The following is a 15,000-nucleotide window of genomic DNA, read 5'->3' on the forward strand; positions in this document are numbered from 1 at the left end:
GAGAGGGAGAGAGGTGGAGAGGAGAGGAGAGGAGAGGAGAGGAGAGGAGAGGAGAGGAGAGGAGAGGAGAGGAGAGGAGAGGAGAGGAGAGGAGAGGAGAGGAGAGGAGAGGAGAGGAGAGGGAGATAGAGGAGAGAAGAGAGGGAAAGAGAGGAGAGGGAGAGAGGTGGAGAGGAGAGGATAGGGAGATAGAGGAGAGAAGAGAGGGAAAGAGAGGGAGGGGGAGAGGGAGAAAGGTGGAGAGGAGAGGAGAGGGAGATAGAGGAGAGAAGAGAGGGAAAGAGAGGGAGAGAGAGAGGTGAAGAGAGGAGAGGGAGAGAGGTGGAGAGGAGAGGAGAGGGAGATAGAGGAGAGAAGAGAGGGAAAGAGAGGAGAGGGAGAGAGGTGACGAGAGGAAAGGAGAGGGAGATAGAGGAGAGAAGAGAGGGAAAGAGAGGGAGAGAGAGAGAGGTGAAGAGAGAGAGGAAAAGTGAGAGGGGGAGATGGGAGGAGAGAGTGAGCGAGAGAGGGAAAGGGCAAGGGTAAGGGGAAAGTGGGAATGGGGGAGGAGAGAGAGAAAGGTAAAGAGAGGGACAGGGAGAGAGAGAGATTCCTCCATCTTCAGATCCAGTGTAGGAGAGTGTTCTGTGAGGCTGACATTCAAAGAGAACAGATATGACTGCAGAATCACATCTTGGCTGACATTTCACTTCAGACCCAGCTCCCTCTTTCATCTCCCATCTTCTCACCTCTCTCTCTCACACACTCCTCCTTTTTCTCCCTCATTCCCTCTTCTTCTGACTGTACTGTATGTCTCTCTCTGATCTCTATCTTTCTCATCTCTTTCTCTACCTCCTCTCTCTCTCTCTCTCTCTCTCTCTCTCTCTCTCTCTCTCTCTCGTGTACCCAGGGGTAATCCGTGGCACCATGTGTCTCCCTCTCAGAGACAGAGTCGACCTGTAAATGTCAGGTTCAGTATGTAGACGTATCAGTCTCTCTTCCTCCACACTGATAAACCAAGCTGGCCTTCACAACCAGACATACTCACAAAGGAACGCCTACACACAGATGCACCAATCCCACACAATTAAGAACACACACGCAGATGAACACAAAAAGCCCCCCCCCCCCTCCCCCAAAAAATACATTATAGAGGTGGCTAATATCCCCTCCTTCAGCCCAGCATTTAAATAACTCACAACTCAATCTCCTTCACCTCCCTCAGCACCTCCTCCTGTGCCTCCTATCTCCAGTCCCAGGGTTCAGCTCTGAGGTGTGATCCTTTAGAGACTAACATGACCACAGTCCTATCACACATACCACACATTCATACAGCCTTACAGCCTTACAGCTGGCTACAGGCTGCTTCACGGTGCTGTAGGGATGGCCACTTATGGGGAAAGAATGGCGATAGCACCAGGTCAGGTTGGCTGATATGATTGGATCGAGAGGGATTATTTCAGATCACCGCATACCTAGGATGTCAAACCAAATCCAAGAACACTGGTTTTTAATCCGGTGGCGAGGTGGTTGCGCTAACGCTAGTTAGCATTGGCTCACGAAACACCCTCTAACTTCCTTCATACTGGACACAGAGACATACAATGGTACCCATGAGTTCATCTGACTCTGGGGGTGTAGACTGACATTGCCAAAACCTTGAAGTATCCCTTTAATAACAAACGATACCTTATCTAGAGATAGCAGGATCAGAGATCTTCAGTAGACGTCATGTAAAGTACCAGTAGCATATACACTGAATGTACAAAACATTAAGAATACCCCCCCCCCCCTTCTGCCCTCAGAACAGCCTAAATCCGTCAGGGCATGGACTCAAAAGGGGTCAAAAGTGTTCCACAGGGATGCTGGCCCATGTTGACTCCAATGCTTCCCACAGTTGTGTCAAGTTGGCTGGATGTACTTTGGGTGGTGGACCATTCTTGATACACACGGAAACTGCTGAGCGTGAAAAATCAAGCAGTGTTGCAGTTATTGACACACTTAAAACGGTGCGCCTGGCACCTACTACCATACCCTGTTCAAAGGTACTTAAATATTTTGTCTTGCCCATTCACACTCTGAATGGCACACATACACAATCCATGTCTCAATTGTATCAAGGAATATAAATCTTTCTTTAACCTGTCTCCTCCCCTTCATCTACACTGATTGAAGTGGATTTAACAAGTGACATCAATAAGAGATCATAGCTTTCACCTGGATTCACCTGGTCAGTCCATGTCATGGAAAGAGCAGGTGTTCTTAATGTTTTGTACACCCAGTGTACATGTACTGGTGTGACAAATAAGTTGAATCTGATAGATTACATATGCCCACGACCTTCACTTCCCAACTTGCCTGCAGTTTAGGAAATGCTCTTTAACAGCAGGTTGCCAATGGCAACACATCTCCACCCTCCTTCTCGAACTCCCACCCACCCTCCCCCACCTCCCCTGAGACCTGAATGTGAAAATATGTTTTACACCAATTACAGGGGTGTAAAGGGGGTCAGCTGCACCTGCCTGTTACACCCTAACTAACACATGGGAGGATGCCGGGCAGTGGGGTATTCTCAGATGTGCCAACACCACACACGCACGCACACACACGCACGCACACACACACACACACACACACACACACACACACACACACACACACACACACACACACACACACACACCACACACACACACACACACACACACACACACACACACACACACACACACACACACACACACTTAAACTAGACTCCCTGCCGATGGAGAAAGACACTACCGCTAAGTACTTCTAACATAAGACCAGGATACCAAAAGGGATTCACGTAGAAGCAAATATTGCTCAACTTTATGCGCGTAACACCAAGTAAGTATTCAAGCTTCTACCAATAGGCTAACCGTTTATCCAAACATAGATTTTCATCTTATCTTTAGAAAGTAAATTGTTTTAATTATTCAATTAGATTGTATGCAGCATGACTAATACGAAATGTAACAAAGCGATCACTGTACTGTACAAAATCTAGTCCACAGAGACTAGTGAAAATGTTGTTCCCAGTTCAGTTCCTACTCACGATGAGTCCTGTCTCGTGAGAACTGAGAGAGAGAGAGAGAGAGAGAGAAGCAGAGGCTGGGAGGGAGGGAGCATCAAAGAGACTAAATATAGAGCAAGAGAACTCATCTCATCTGATCGTAAAAGCACAAGTGCAGGGAGGGATCTGGGAGTCGTCAACATGAGACACTGAGGCCCATGACTGACCACACAGCCACCCCAGTGATCACTGTGACAAGCCCCGGAGGAGAGGCCTTTGGTCCAGCCTCAGAACCGGAGGAGCTTCACACGCTCTACACTTCGCCCTGTGTTTACCCTGGTCAACTAGTGTGGAGGTCAAAGAGGTACACAGGTCACAGAGAAAGAGGGAGAGAAATAGAGAGAGGGGGGGGGCTCTGAGATTTAAATTCAAAAGGATTTATTGTCTTGGAAAGTGTAACCACATACTGTACATTGCCAAAGCAAACATAGAAACACTACCGGTCAAAAGTTTGAACACACCTACTCGTTCAAAGGTTTTTCTTTATTTTTACTATTTTCTACATTGTAGAATAATAACACATATGTGAAATAACACATATGGAATCATGTAGTTATCAAAAAACTGTTAAACAAATAAAAAATACATTATATATTTCAGATTCTTCAAAGTAGCCACCCTTACAGCTTTGCACACTCTTGGAATTCTCTCAACCAGCTTCTTGAGGTAGTCACCTGGAATGCATTTAAATTAACAGGTGTGCCTTGTTAAAAGTTAATTTGTTGAATTTCTTTCCTTCTTAATGCTTTTGAGCACATCAGTTCTTTTGTGACAATGTAGGGGTGGTATACAGAAAATACAGAATTTGGTAAAAGACCAAGTCCATATTATGGCAAGAACTGCTCAAATAAGCAAAGAGAAACGACAGTCCATCATTACTTTAAGACATGAAGGTCAGTCAATTTCAAGAATTCTGAAAGTTTCTTCAAGTGCAGTCGCAAAAATCATCAAGTGCCTTGATGAAACCTTCTCTCATGAGGGCCACCACAGGAAAGGAAGCCCCAGAGTTACCTCTGCTGCAGAGGATAAGTTCTTTAGAGTTACCAGCCTCAGAAATTGCAGCCCAAATAAATGCGTCAGAGTTCAAGTAACAGACACATCTCAACATCAACTGTTCAGAGGAGACTGGGTGGAATCAGAACTTCATGGTTGAATTGCTGAAAAGAAACCCCTACTAAAGGACACCAATAAGAAGAACAGACTTGCTTGGGTCAAGAAACATGAGCAATGGACATTAGACCGGTGGAAATCTGTCCTTTGGTCTGATGATTCCAAATGTGAGATTTTTGTTTCCAACCGCCGTGTCTTTGTGAGACACAGAATAGATGAAGCATGGAGGAGGAGGTGTGATGGTGCTTTGCTGGTGACACTGTCTGTGATTAATTTAGAATTCAAGGCACACTTAACCAGCATGGCTACCACAGCATTCTGTAGTGACATGCCATCCCATCTGGTTTGCACTTAATGGGACTATCACCAGGCTGTGTAAGGGCCACTTGTCCAAGAAGGTGAGTAATGGCGTGCTGCATCAGATGACCTGGCCTCCACAATCACCCAACCTCAACCCAATTGAGATGGTTTGGGATGAGTTTGACTGCAGAGTGAAGGAAAAGCAGCCAACAAGTGCTCAACATATGTGGGAACTCCTTCTACTAATACTAATAATACTACTAATAATCATAATAATACTAATAATAATAATACTAATAATACTAATAATACTACTAATAATAGTAATAATACTGTTGGAAAAGCATTCCAGGTGAAGTTGGTTGAGAGAATGCCAAGAGTGTGCAAAGCTGTAATCAACGCAAAGGGTGGCTACTTTCAAGAACCTAAAATCTAACATATATTTCGATTTGTTTAACACTTTTTTGGTTATTACATGATTCCATATGTGTTATTTCATAGTTTTGATGTCTTCACTATTATTCTACAATGTAGAAAAGAGTAAAAATAAAGAAAAACACTTGAATGTGGTGTGTCCAAACTTTTGACTGGTACTGTAGATAATAAGAAAAGCAATACTCAATGAATATTTCTCTCTCCAACCCCCCTCTTCCATAGCAGGTAAGAAAATATTCAAGGTATGAAGGGAGCAATGAAAGAGAAGAACAAGGCCAGTCACTTGTGTCAACCTATAATTACGCACTGACATAGAGCAGTTCCCTTCCCCCTGGTGTGCCTGCCTGACAGCCTGCCTATCCGTCTGCCTCTCTGTCAGCCTGCCTCTCTGCCCCACCTGCCTCTCTGTCAGAACGCATCTCTGTCAGACCACCTCTCTGCCAGTCTGCCTCTCTGCCCACCCGCCCCTCTGTCAGACCCCCTCTCTGTAAGACCCCCTCTCTGCCCACCTGCCTCTCTGTCAGAACGCCTCTCTGTCAGACCCCCTCTCTCAGACCCCCTCTCTGTCAGACCGCCTCTCTGTCAGACCGCCTCTCTGTCAGACCCCCTCTCTGTCAGACCGCCTTTCTGTCAGACCGCCTCTCTGTCAGACCCCCTCTCTATCAGACCCCCTCTCTGTCAGACCTCTTCCATAGCAGGTAAGAAAATATTCAAGGTATGAAGGGAGCAATGAAAGAGAAGAACAAGGCCAGTCACTTGTGTCAACCTATAATTACGCACTGACATAGAGCAGTTCCCTTCCCCCTGGTGTGCCTGCCTGACAGCCTGCCTATCCGTCTGCCTCTCTGTCAGCCTGCCTCTCTGCCCACCTGCCTCTCTGTCAGAACGCATCTCTGTCAGACCACCTCTCTGCCAGTCTGCCTCTCTGCCCACCCGCCCCTCTGTCAGACCCCCTCTCTGTCAGACCGCCTCTCTGTCAGACCGCCTCTCTGTCAGACCCCCTCTCTGTCAGACCGCCTTTCTGTCAGACCGCCTCTCTGTCAGACCCCCTCTCTATCAGACCCCCTCTCTGTCAGACCGCCTCTCTGTCAGACCCCCTCTCTGTCAGACCGCCTCTCTGTCAGACCCCCTCTCTGTCAGACCCCCTCTCTGTCAAACCCCCTCTCTGTCAGCCCTCCTCTCTGTCAGACCCCCTCTCTGTCATCCCTCCTCTCTGTCAGACCCCCTCTCTGTCAGACCCCCTCTCTGTCAGACCGCCTCTCTGTCAGCCCTCCTCTCTGTCAGACCGCCTCTCTGCCTTCCTCTCTGCCTGACTCTCTGCCTGCCTCTCTGCCTGCCTTTATGTCAGCCTGCCTGCCTGCCTGCCTCTCTGCCAGCCTGCCTGTCACTGTCAGCCTGCCTCTCAGCCTCTCTGTCAGCTTGCCTCCCAGCCTGCCTCTGTCAGCCTGCCTCTCAACCTGCCTGCCTCTCTATCAGCTTGCCTCCCAGCCTGCCTCTCTACCTGCCTGCCTCTCTGCCAACCAACTTGGCAGCTTGTCATGTGAGAGTGACAGTATGAACGCTGGCCCTGTGGTCATATACTGTGCTTCCTATATGACCACCTATCACAAGCCACAACCTAACCACCTGTCAAACACAGTTACCCCAATCTTCTACTGTTCCTGCATGGCAGGGGTGGAAAGAGGGAAAATAATGACAAAAGAGGGGAGGAGGAGTGGGGTTGGAGACAGCAGCAAGATTTGTGACCTGTTGCCACAAGAAAAGGGCAACCAGTGAAGAACACACACCATTGTAAATACAACGATTTGATTTGAATCAATTTGATTTGATTGGATATATTTATGTTTATTTATTTTCCCTTTTGTACTTCAACTATTTGCACATCATTACAACACTGTATATAGACATAATGACATTTGAAATGTCTCTATTATTTTGGAACTTTTGGGAGTGTTATATTGCTGTAAATGTTTTATTGGTTATTTCACTTGCTTTGGCAATGTAAACATATGCTCCCATGCCAATAAATCCCCTTTAATTGAAATGGATAGAACCAGATCCTTCCTGGTTTGGAACCAAACAGAGAGGAGGATGGGGGGGGATGATGTCTATTTAAGGAGAAAGAATTCCAGCTACTCCAGCCAATGAGAGAACAAACAACATTTTTTCTTCCCTTCATTCCCAAAGACGACAAAGGGAAATAATAGGAGCTTTCTACATAGTTGGGCCGCTGCCAGCTCTGCAAGGGAGGTAGTCTATTACGCATTGTCTGTGAAATTAAACCTCCTAATGCAGCATAGACTGTCTTCAGTAGATTTATACGCTCCCACAGCATGTACACAATCCTGTAAATTCTACACTAAATACGCCAGAGGGGTGTGGCCACAGTACACTACGACAGGGGTAATAATGTCACGGATGTTGAAATAATACGTAGACGATGACTTCGCTCAGTTAACTGCATTCTAATGGGGGACAATTAACCTACTGACATAGAGGGGAACATAAACCAATACAAATATGGCTAATTAACTAAATGATTACTACAGGCAGATGGCTACAGTACTACTGGGTACAGATGTGGAGAAATGACATGGCCTGCTCTTTATAGATCTGGAGGCAGAGTGAGAGAAAAAGACATTGTCAGAGAGGGGGAGTTACTGTGTCATATAAACATATTATGGATTTTAATCATCAGATTCAAATTGAGTGAACGTTTGATCTTATAGCAGTGATGACCATTACATTGTCACTGAAAAAACACATGAAATCAGCACACTCCGACAGTGATGAAAGACAATATTATCAGTAAGGTTTATCTTTTAATCAATCATAATTGCAGCAGATCATTGAGTGTTCCACTTCCTGTAGTTAGATGCATGACATCATGTGAGAAGGTTCACCAAACAACAGCTCTGGTAGTATTACATCTGTTTTATGGCATGTACGGTGCTCCAAGCAGTGACCTAATGTAGTGCCTTGGGTCCTATAGGCTTATATACCACCATTAGCTAGTTAATTGCCTCCCAGTGCCCTAACACTCTATCACTGTAACACTTCTAACACCTCCACCCAAAACACCAGAGAACCTGTAACACCTCTACCCAACACACCAGAGAACCTGTAACACCTCTACCCAACACACCAGAGAACCTGTAACACCTCTACCCAACACACCAGAGAACCTGTAACACTTCTACCCAGCACACCAGAGAACCTGTAACACCTCTACCCAACACACCAGAGAACCTGTAACACCTCTACCCAACACACCAGAGAACCTGTAACACCTCTACCCAACACACCAGAGAACCTGTAACACCTGTACCCAACACACCAGAGAACCTGTAACACTTCTACCCAACACACCAGAGAACCTGTAACACTTCTACCCAGCACACCAGAGAACCTGTAACACCTCTACCCAACACACCATAGAGCCTGTAACACCTCTACCCAACACACCAGAGAACCTGTAACACTTCTACCCAACACACCAGAGAACCTGTAACACTTCTACCCAGCACACCAGAGAACCTGTAACACCTCTACCCAACACACCAGAGAACCTGTAACACCTCTACCCAACACACCAGAGAACCTGTAACACTTCTACCCAACACACCAGAGAACCTGTAACACCTCTACCCAACACACCAGAGAACCTGTAACACCTCTACCCAACACACCAGAGAACCTGTAACACCTCTACCCAACACACCAACACACCAGAGAACCTGTAACACTTCTACCCAACACACCAGAGAACCTGTAACACTTCTACCCAGCACACCAGAGAACCTGTAACACCTCTACCCAACACACCATAGAGCCTGTAACACCTCTACCCAACACACCAGAGAACCTGTAACACTTCTACCCAGCACACCAGAGAACCTGTAACACCTCTACCCAACACACCAGAGGACCGACCATACATCACTTAAATCAGTCATCTCACTCAACCGCACCACAGAACCATATCACTTCCATTTTTACTTTAACATTTTTTGTAATTTAGCTGACACTCTTATCCAGAGCGACTTACAGGAGCAATTAGGGTTAAGTGCTTTGCTCAAGGGCACATTGACAGATTCTTCATCTAGTCAGCTTGGGGATTGGAACCAGCAACGTTTCGGTTACTGGCCCAACACTCTTAACCGCTAGGCTACCTGCTGCCCTGCTTACACTGTACATAACACAGAATGGTGAGACAACATACCACATCAAGTGTCACAGATGACTGTCTTGTATTCAGCATTAAAAGTACAATCAATTGAGACCGGAAATATCTTATCACATATTCATACCTCTCTAGTGACAACCTTCACCCATTGGTCAATATGAGTGGAGAAACAGGACATCACATAGGGTGTGACTACATAACAAGGCCTACAAAAAAGAAGAACAAGACATTTCTTTCTAGAAATTCGTCACAGCAAATATGCATGTAGCTGTATTGTACCAAGGGGAAATTGTCTCTGGTTAGAAGTGATTTGAGTTGAGATGACAGTAGTGTGATGAAGCGAAGGCCTTTCTTCCCTCTCTGCCCAGTACACACTGAGAGGAGCAGCCAAGCTGCAGTACACAGGGACTGTGTGTACTGGTGTAAAAGACAACCTATTTTCCAGAGTCCACATCCCTCCTGTTTGGATGGATGCTTTCAGACATCTCTCCTTTGTTTCCTCCTCTTCCTCCTCCTCCTCTCTATCTGTGCTAGCTGACAGAGAGTGTGCTTGGTGGAAGGGTTAGCGTGAGGTCCCTGGACCCTCACCAACTGGCCTCGCTTCACCTCAGAGTGGCCATCACACATGCATGCCCAGTGCACACACTCTGGCATTTTACGGAATATGCTTATTTTTACTGTTGGATCAAGAAGAAGCTAATATTTCAGTATCAGCTGACAGAAAGTTTGAGAGTGGACAATGGCACGGCCATGACGTGTGTAATCCTATACTCAGAGCGTGACAAAGCTGTGATGTCTGGTGTGTGTAAGTGCCTGCCTGCCTGCCTGCCTGAGGAACCAAATCAAAGTCTGATTCAGTAGCTAGCAGCAACAGCTACAGCATGGACTGAGTGTCATGTTATCATGGCATCTGAATGGGGGTGAATCACCAACCCTGAGAAGAGTAGGAGATAACGTCACCCCATCTAAGAGCAGCGAGGGAGGGAGGGGGAGAACATTGCCTGTCACTAGGGCTCTGTGTTTCGGGAGGGGCACTAGATCCCCCGTTCTCCTCTGTTCCTATGTCAACTCTGGAGGACTCACAGTCACCTCGCCTCCCAAAACAACTAGCCGGAATACGATTACACTTCTCTTTGAATCAATGTCTGGCTGTTTCCTACTTCTTCCTCCTCCTCTTCCGTCTCCTTCTCTTTCTCGCAAACACCCATTACCCTCCTTCTCAAGGGCAAACCTGATGCACATCAATCGTCTATCTATCTGTTTGTTTCTGGTTTCCTGGCCAGGTTACTACCTACATCTGTGACCTTTCATCCTTACCCTCTCAGAGGTCAATGAAGCTCAAATCAATGCTGCTATGAAATTCCATTACCAGCCGCTTGGCTATCTTCCACAAACACAGCTCTGTCTTAAGAAGGGTTAAGAAGGGTCTCAAGCAGGCTGCTAGCCAGGCAGGGCAGAGGAAAGACAGGCTCATACAACATAACAAGCCCATAAAAGCTTCCCGAGATCCAGTTTACAGCTGGTGTGGTACAGGGCTGTGCTTTTCAGGAGAGGGGAGAGGGGAAAGCTTTTCAGGAGAGGGGAAAACTGTCTGTGTGACTGCACAATAGTCTGGGGAGAGTCTGTTATAACTGTTATGGTGAGAGCGGCGAGGGTGTTTGAGTCTCAACTGTATTTCCCTCACTTTTCACTACCTCTCTTCCCTCCATCCCCCTCTCACCCTCTCTTATTGATCTTAATTTGACCTATATTGTCACAGCAAAATAATCCTGCAGCAACAGGATTTGAACATTTAGTACATAATGTTGCTTGATCAGTGGTTAGGCTATTAGCTGGCCAAAAGTATGCTACATGAAAATTGCAATAATACAGTGGCTTGCAAAAGTATTCACCCCCCTTGGCATTTTTCCTATTTTGTTGCCTTACAACCTGGAATTAAATTTTTTTTTGTATCATTTGATTTACACAACATGCCTACCACTTGAAGATGCAAAATATTTTTTATTGTGAAACAAACAAGAAATAAGACAAAAAAAACGGAAAACTTGAACGTCCATAACTATTCATCCCCCCAAAGTCAATACTGTGTAGAGCCACCTTTTGCTGCAATTACAGCTGCAAGTATCTTGGGGTATGTCTCTATAAGCTTGGCACATCTAGATACTGGGATTTTTGCCCAATTCTTCAAGGCAAAACTGCTCCAGCTCCTTCAAGTTGGATGGGTTCCGAATGTGTACAGCAATCTTTCAGTCATATCACATATTCTCAATTGGATTGAGGTCTGGGCTTTGACTAGCCAATTCCAAGACATTTAAATGTTTCCCCTTGTACCACTTGAGTGTTGCTTTAGCAGTATGCTTAGGGTCATTGTCCTGCTGGAAGGTGAACCTCCGTCCCAGTCTCAAATCTCTGGGAGACTGAAACAGGTTTCCCTCAAGAGTTTCCCTGTATTTTGCGCCATCCATCATTCCTTCAATTCTGACCAGTTTCACAGTCCCTGCCGATGAAAAACATCCCCCACAGCATGATGCTGCCACCACCATGCTTCACCATGGGGATGTTTGTCTCGGGGTGATGAGAAGTGTTGGGTTTGCACTCAATTTTAGTCTCATCTGACCAGAGTACCTCCTTCCATCTGTTTAGGGAGTCTCCCACATGCCTTTTGCCGAACACCAAACATGTTTGCTTATTTTTTTCTTTAAGCAATGGCTTTTTCTGGCCACTCTTCCATAAAGCCCAGCTCTGTAGAGTGTACGGCTGAAAGTGGTCCTATGGACAGATACTCCAATCTCTGCTGTGGAGCTTTGCAGCTCCTTCAGTGTTATCTTTGGTCTCTTTGTTGCCTCTCTGATTAATTCCTTCCTTGCCTGGTCCGTGAGTTTTGGTGAGCGGTCCTCTTTTGGCAGGTTTGTTGTGGTGCCGTATTCTTTCCATTTTTTATAATGGATTTAACGGTGCTCCATGGGATGTTCAAAGTTTCAGATATTTTTTTATAACCCAACCCTAATCTGTTCTCCACAACTTTGTCCCTGACCTGTTTGGAGAGCTCCTTGGTCTTCATAGTGCCGCTTGCTTGGTGGTGCCCCATGCTTAGTGGAGTCACAGACTCTGGGGCCTTTCAGAACAGATGTATATATACTGAGATCATGTGACAGATCATGTGACACTTAGATTACACACATGGGACTTTATTTAACTAATTATGTGACTTCTGAAGGTAATTGGTTGCACCAGATCTTATTTAGGGGCTTCATAGCAAAGGGGGGAATACATACGCACCACTTTTCAGTTTTGAATCTTTTAGATTAATTTGAAACAAGTAATTTCTTTCATTTCACTGCACCAATTTGGACTATTTTGTGTAAGTACATTACATGAAGCTCATCTGCATTCTCTGCGGAATGAAAAAGAGTGATCAAATTAAGATCATCCTACATCTGTACCATCTTCTCTCACTCTATCCTCCTCTCTTGATGCTCTCTAGCTCGGTCTTTCTGTCTTTCTGTCTTTCTGTCTGTCTGTCTGTCAGTTCATCAGTGGCAGTGCGACAGCCTCAATGGAGACCAAGTGGGTCATTAGCTTTTAATGTTTACCATGTATCAGGTTTCACAAGCAGTGAGAGGGAGAGAAAGAGAGAGAGTGAGAGAGGAAGAGAGAGAGAGAGAGAGAGAGAGAGAGAGAGAGAGAGACAGAGAGAGAGAGAGAGAGAAAGAGAGAGACAGAGAGAGAGAGAGAGAGAGAGAGAGAGAGAGAGAGAGAGAGAGAGAGAGAGAGAGAGAGAAAGAGAGAGAGTGAGAGAGAGAGAGAGAGAGAGAGAGAGAGAGAGAAAGAGAGAGAGAGAGAAAGAGAGAGAGAAAGAGAGAGAGAGTGAGAGAGAGAGAGAGGAAGAGAGAGAGAGAGAGAGAGAGAGAGAGAGAGAGAGAGAAAGAGAGAGACAGAGAGAGAGAGAGAGAGAGAGAGAGAGAGAGAGAGAGAGAGAGAGAGAGAGAGAGTGCAATGTGTGGGTGTGTGAGAGAGAGAGAGGCAGAGACAACAGCAGTTTAGATTCTGACCAGGGCCATTCTGAAAACCACAGCTTTCTCCAATAACATTCCGTGTGTGTGTGTGTGTGTGTGTGTGTGTGTGTGTGTGTGTGTGTGTGTGTGTGTGTGTGTGTGTGTGTGTGTGTGTGTGTGTGTGCGTATGTGTGTGTGAAAGTGCACTTGGCAACAAACACCAAGGATTCTATCCTACTGTATCCCCCCCATATAACATGTACAGCACAGACAGTTCATCAACTGAAACTGAGCAATGCAGTGAAGATATTAGCCATATATACATAACAAACATCCACCCCACACTCAGATCCCTGTTACCATGACGCCGCTGACTGGCACCTGTTTGATAAGAGACTATCCCTTGATGTGACAAACAGTAGCTAGCCTATTAGTGTCTCTTCCCTTCTACTGCCTTTAATAACAGCTGTGGCCTGGCATTTTAGCCTGTAGCTAATGGGGCTGCCGTCACATGCACACGCACACAAACACGCACGCACGTACACACACACACACACATACACACACACACACAAACACGCACGTACACACACACGCACGTACACACACGCACGCACGCACGCATACGCACACACACACAGTGGCATTTTAGCCTGTAGCTAATAAAACTGCCGTCTCCTCTCTCCTGAATCATTACACTCCAAGCCTGGCTGCACCCGCTCAGATGACAACAGCAGAAATAGCAAACAGGTACTGCACAGGCACTTATAGAGTGTGCAAATTCACACACTCACACATGCTAACACACACACACACACATATGTGCACATGCACACACACAGGCACATGCACGCTCAAAGATACAGACACACAAACACACAGCCCTCTGCCATAATGACAAAATGACTTAATCCTCCGTCTGCTGTATATGACCAATACACCATGATATCACACGTCGCTATTTCAGTTGAGGGCAACACCCTCAATATCTTCCACCATTAACAAACAACCTCATAAGCTCCGTGTGAAAATATACATCTCTTACCTAGAGACCTTTGTGCTGGATAAACGCTAACCTGATACACCTCATTAACTGAGCAGAAACATCTAACACACCTCGTACTCTGTCATAAGTCTTCCTATAGAGAAAACATGCAGAAGATCGTAGCAGCAAAACGACACAGGCCTGTGTCTAATGTTAGACAACACCAACTCAATGCATCCTTTCTCTGAGCCAATAGGAGATGAAGTCATATCATATCATTGACTGAAGCATGTTCACTAATGCCAAGACAACAATTACACGGCCAGTGCCTTTAAGCCATGATTGACAACTCATCAACAGGTCTGGTCAGAACAGACTGACAGACGCCAGCACCACAAAACCATGGCAACCATCACACTCAGAATGACTGACAGGTAACACCCCTCCCTTCTAAACCCGCCAGGCCAAAAACACACAAACCCTTTAACCCTACTCCCACTGAGGAGTGTGTGTGGTGTGTGTGTGTGAGGTAGGTACCCTCTTACCAGTGGTGGAGTGCAGGCTCTCCAGGCTCCAATAGTGGGAGAGGACCCCCCTGAGAGTACCTCCTAGGCTCCCCATCCCTCCTCCTCCTGCCCCCCATCTTTCCCCCAGACCCCCCCCTCCTACTCCTCCTCCACCACCCCCCCCTCCTCCTCCCCTGGTGGGGGTACCGCTGTCCGAGTCCGAACCAGGAGATCCAGGGGAGAGTCCAGAGCTGGTGCTGCCGCTGCTGCCACAGCTGCCCCCGGGCAGGGGCACGGGCCCCTCAGAGCCCTGCTGGGTCCGCATCAGGACAGGAGGGCCCCCGAACACAGACCTGGAGCTGGGCACTGGAGCCTGGTAGTAGTGGTGGTCAGGTAGGTGGTTTCTCCCA

At 46.5% G+C, this 15,000-nt stretch overlaps 1 protein-coding gene across 1 annotated transcript in view; it reads right to left on the reverse strand.

Moving 5' to 3' along the window:
* Positions 1 to 15,000, reverse strand: part of LOC109909958 (rho guanine nucleotide exchange factor 4) — a 73,553-nt gene that overhangs the window by 58,327 nt on the left and 226 nt on the right. Inside the window, exon 1 of the mRNA XM_020509064.2 lies at positions 14,630 to 15,000. This exon is cut by the window's right edge and continues 226 nt beyond it. Coding sequence (XP_020364653.2) covers positions 14,630 to 14,915 — 286 coding nt within the window. The 5' untranslated portion in view covers positions 14,916 to 15,000. The remainder of the gene's footprint in view (positions 1 to 14,629) is intronic.

The sequence above is a fragment of the Oncorhynchus kisutch genome, linkage group LG18 (assembly GCF_002021735.2).
Source record: "Oncorhynchus kisutch isolate 150728-3 linkage group LG18, Okis_V2, whole genome shotgun sequence".
Taxonomy (NCBI): domain Eukaryota; kingdom Metazoa; phylum Chordata; class Actinopteri; order Salmoniformes; family Salmonidae; genus Oncorhynchus; species Oncorhynchus kisutch.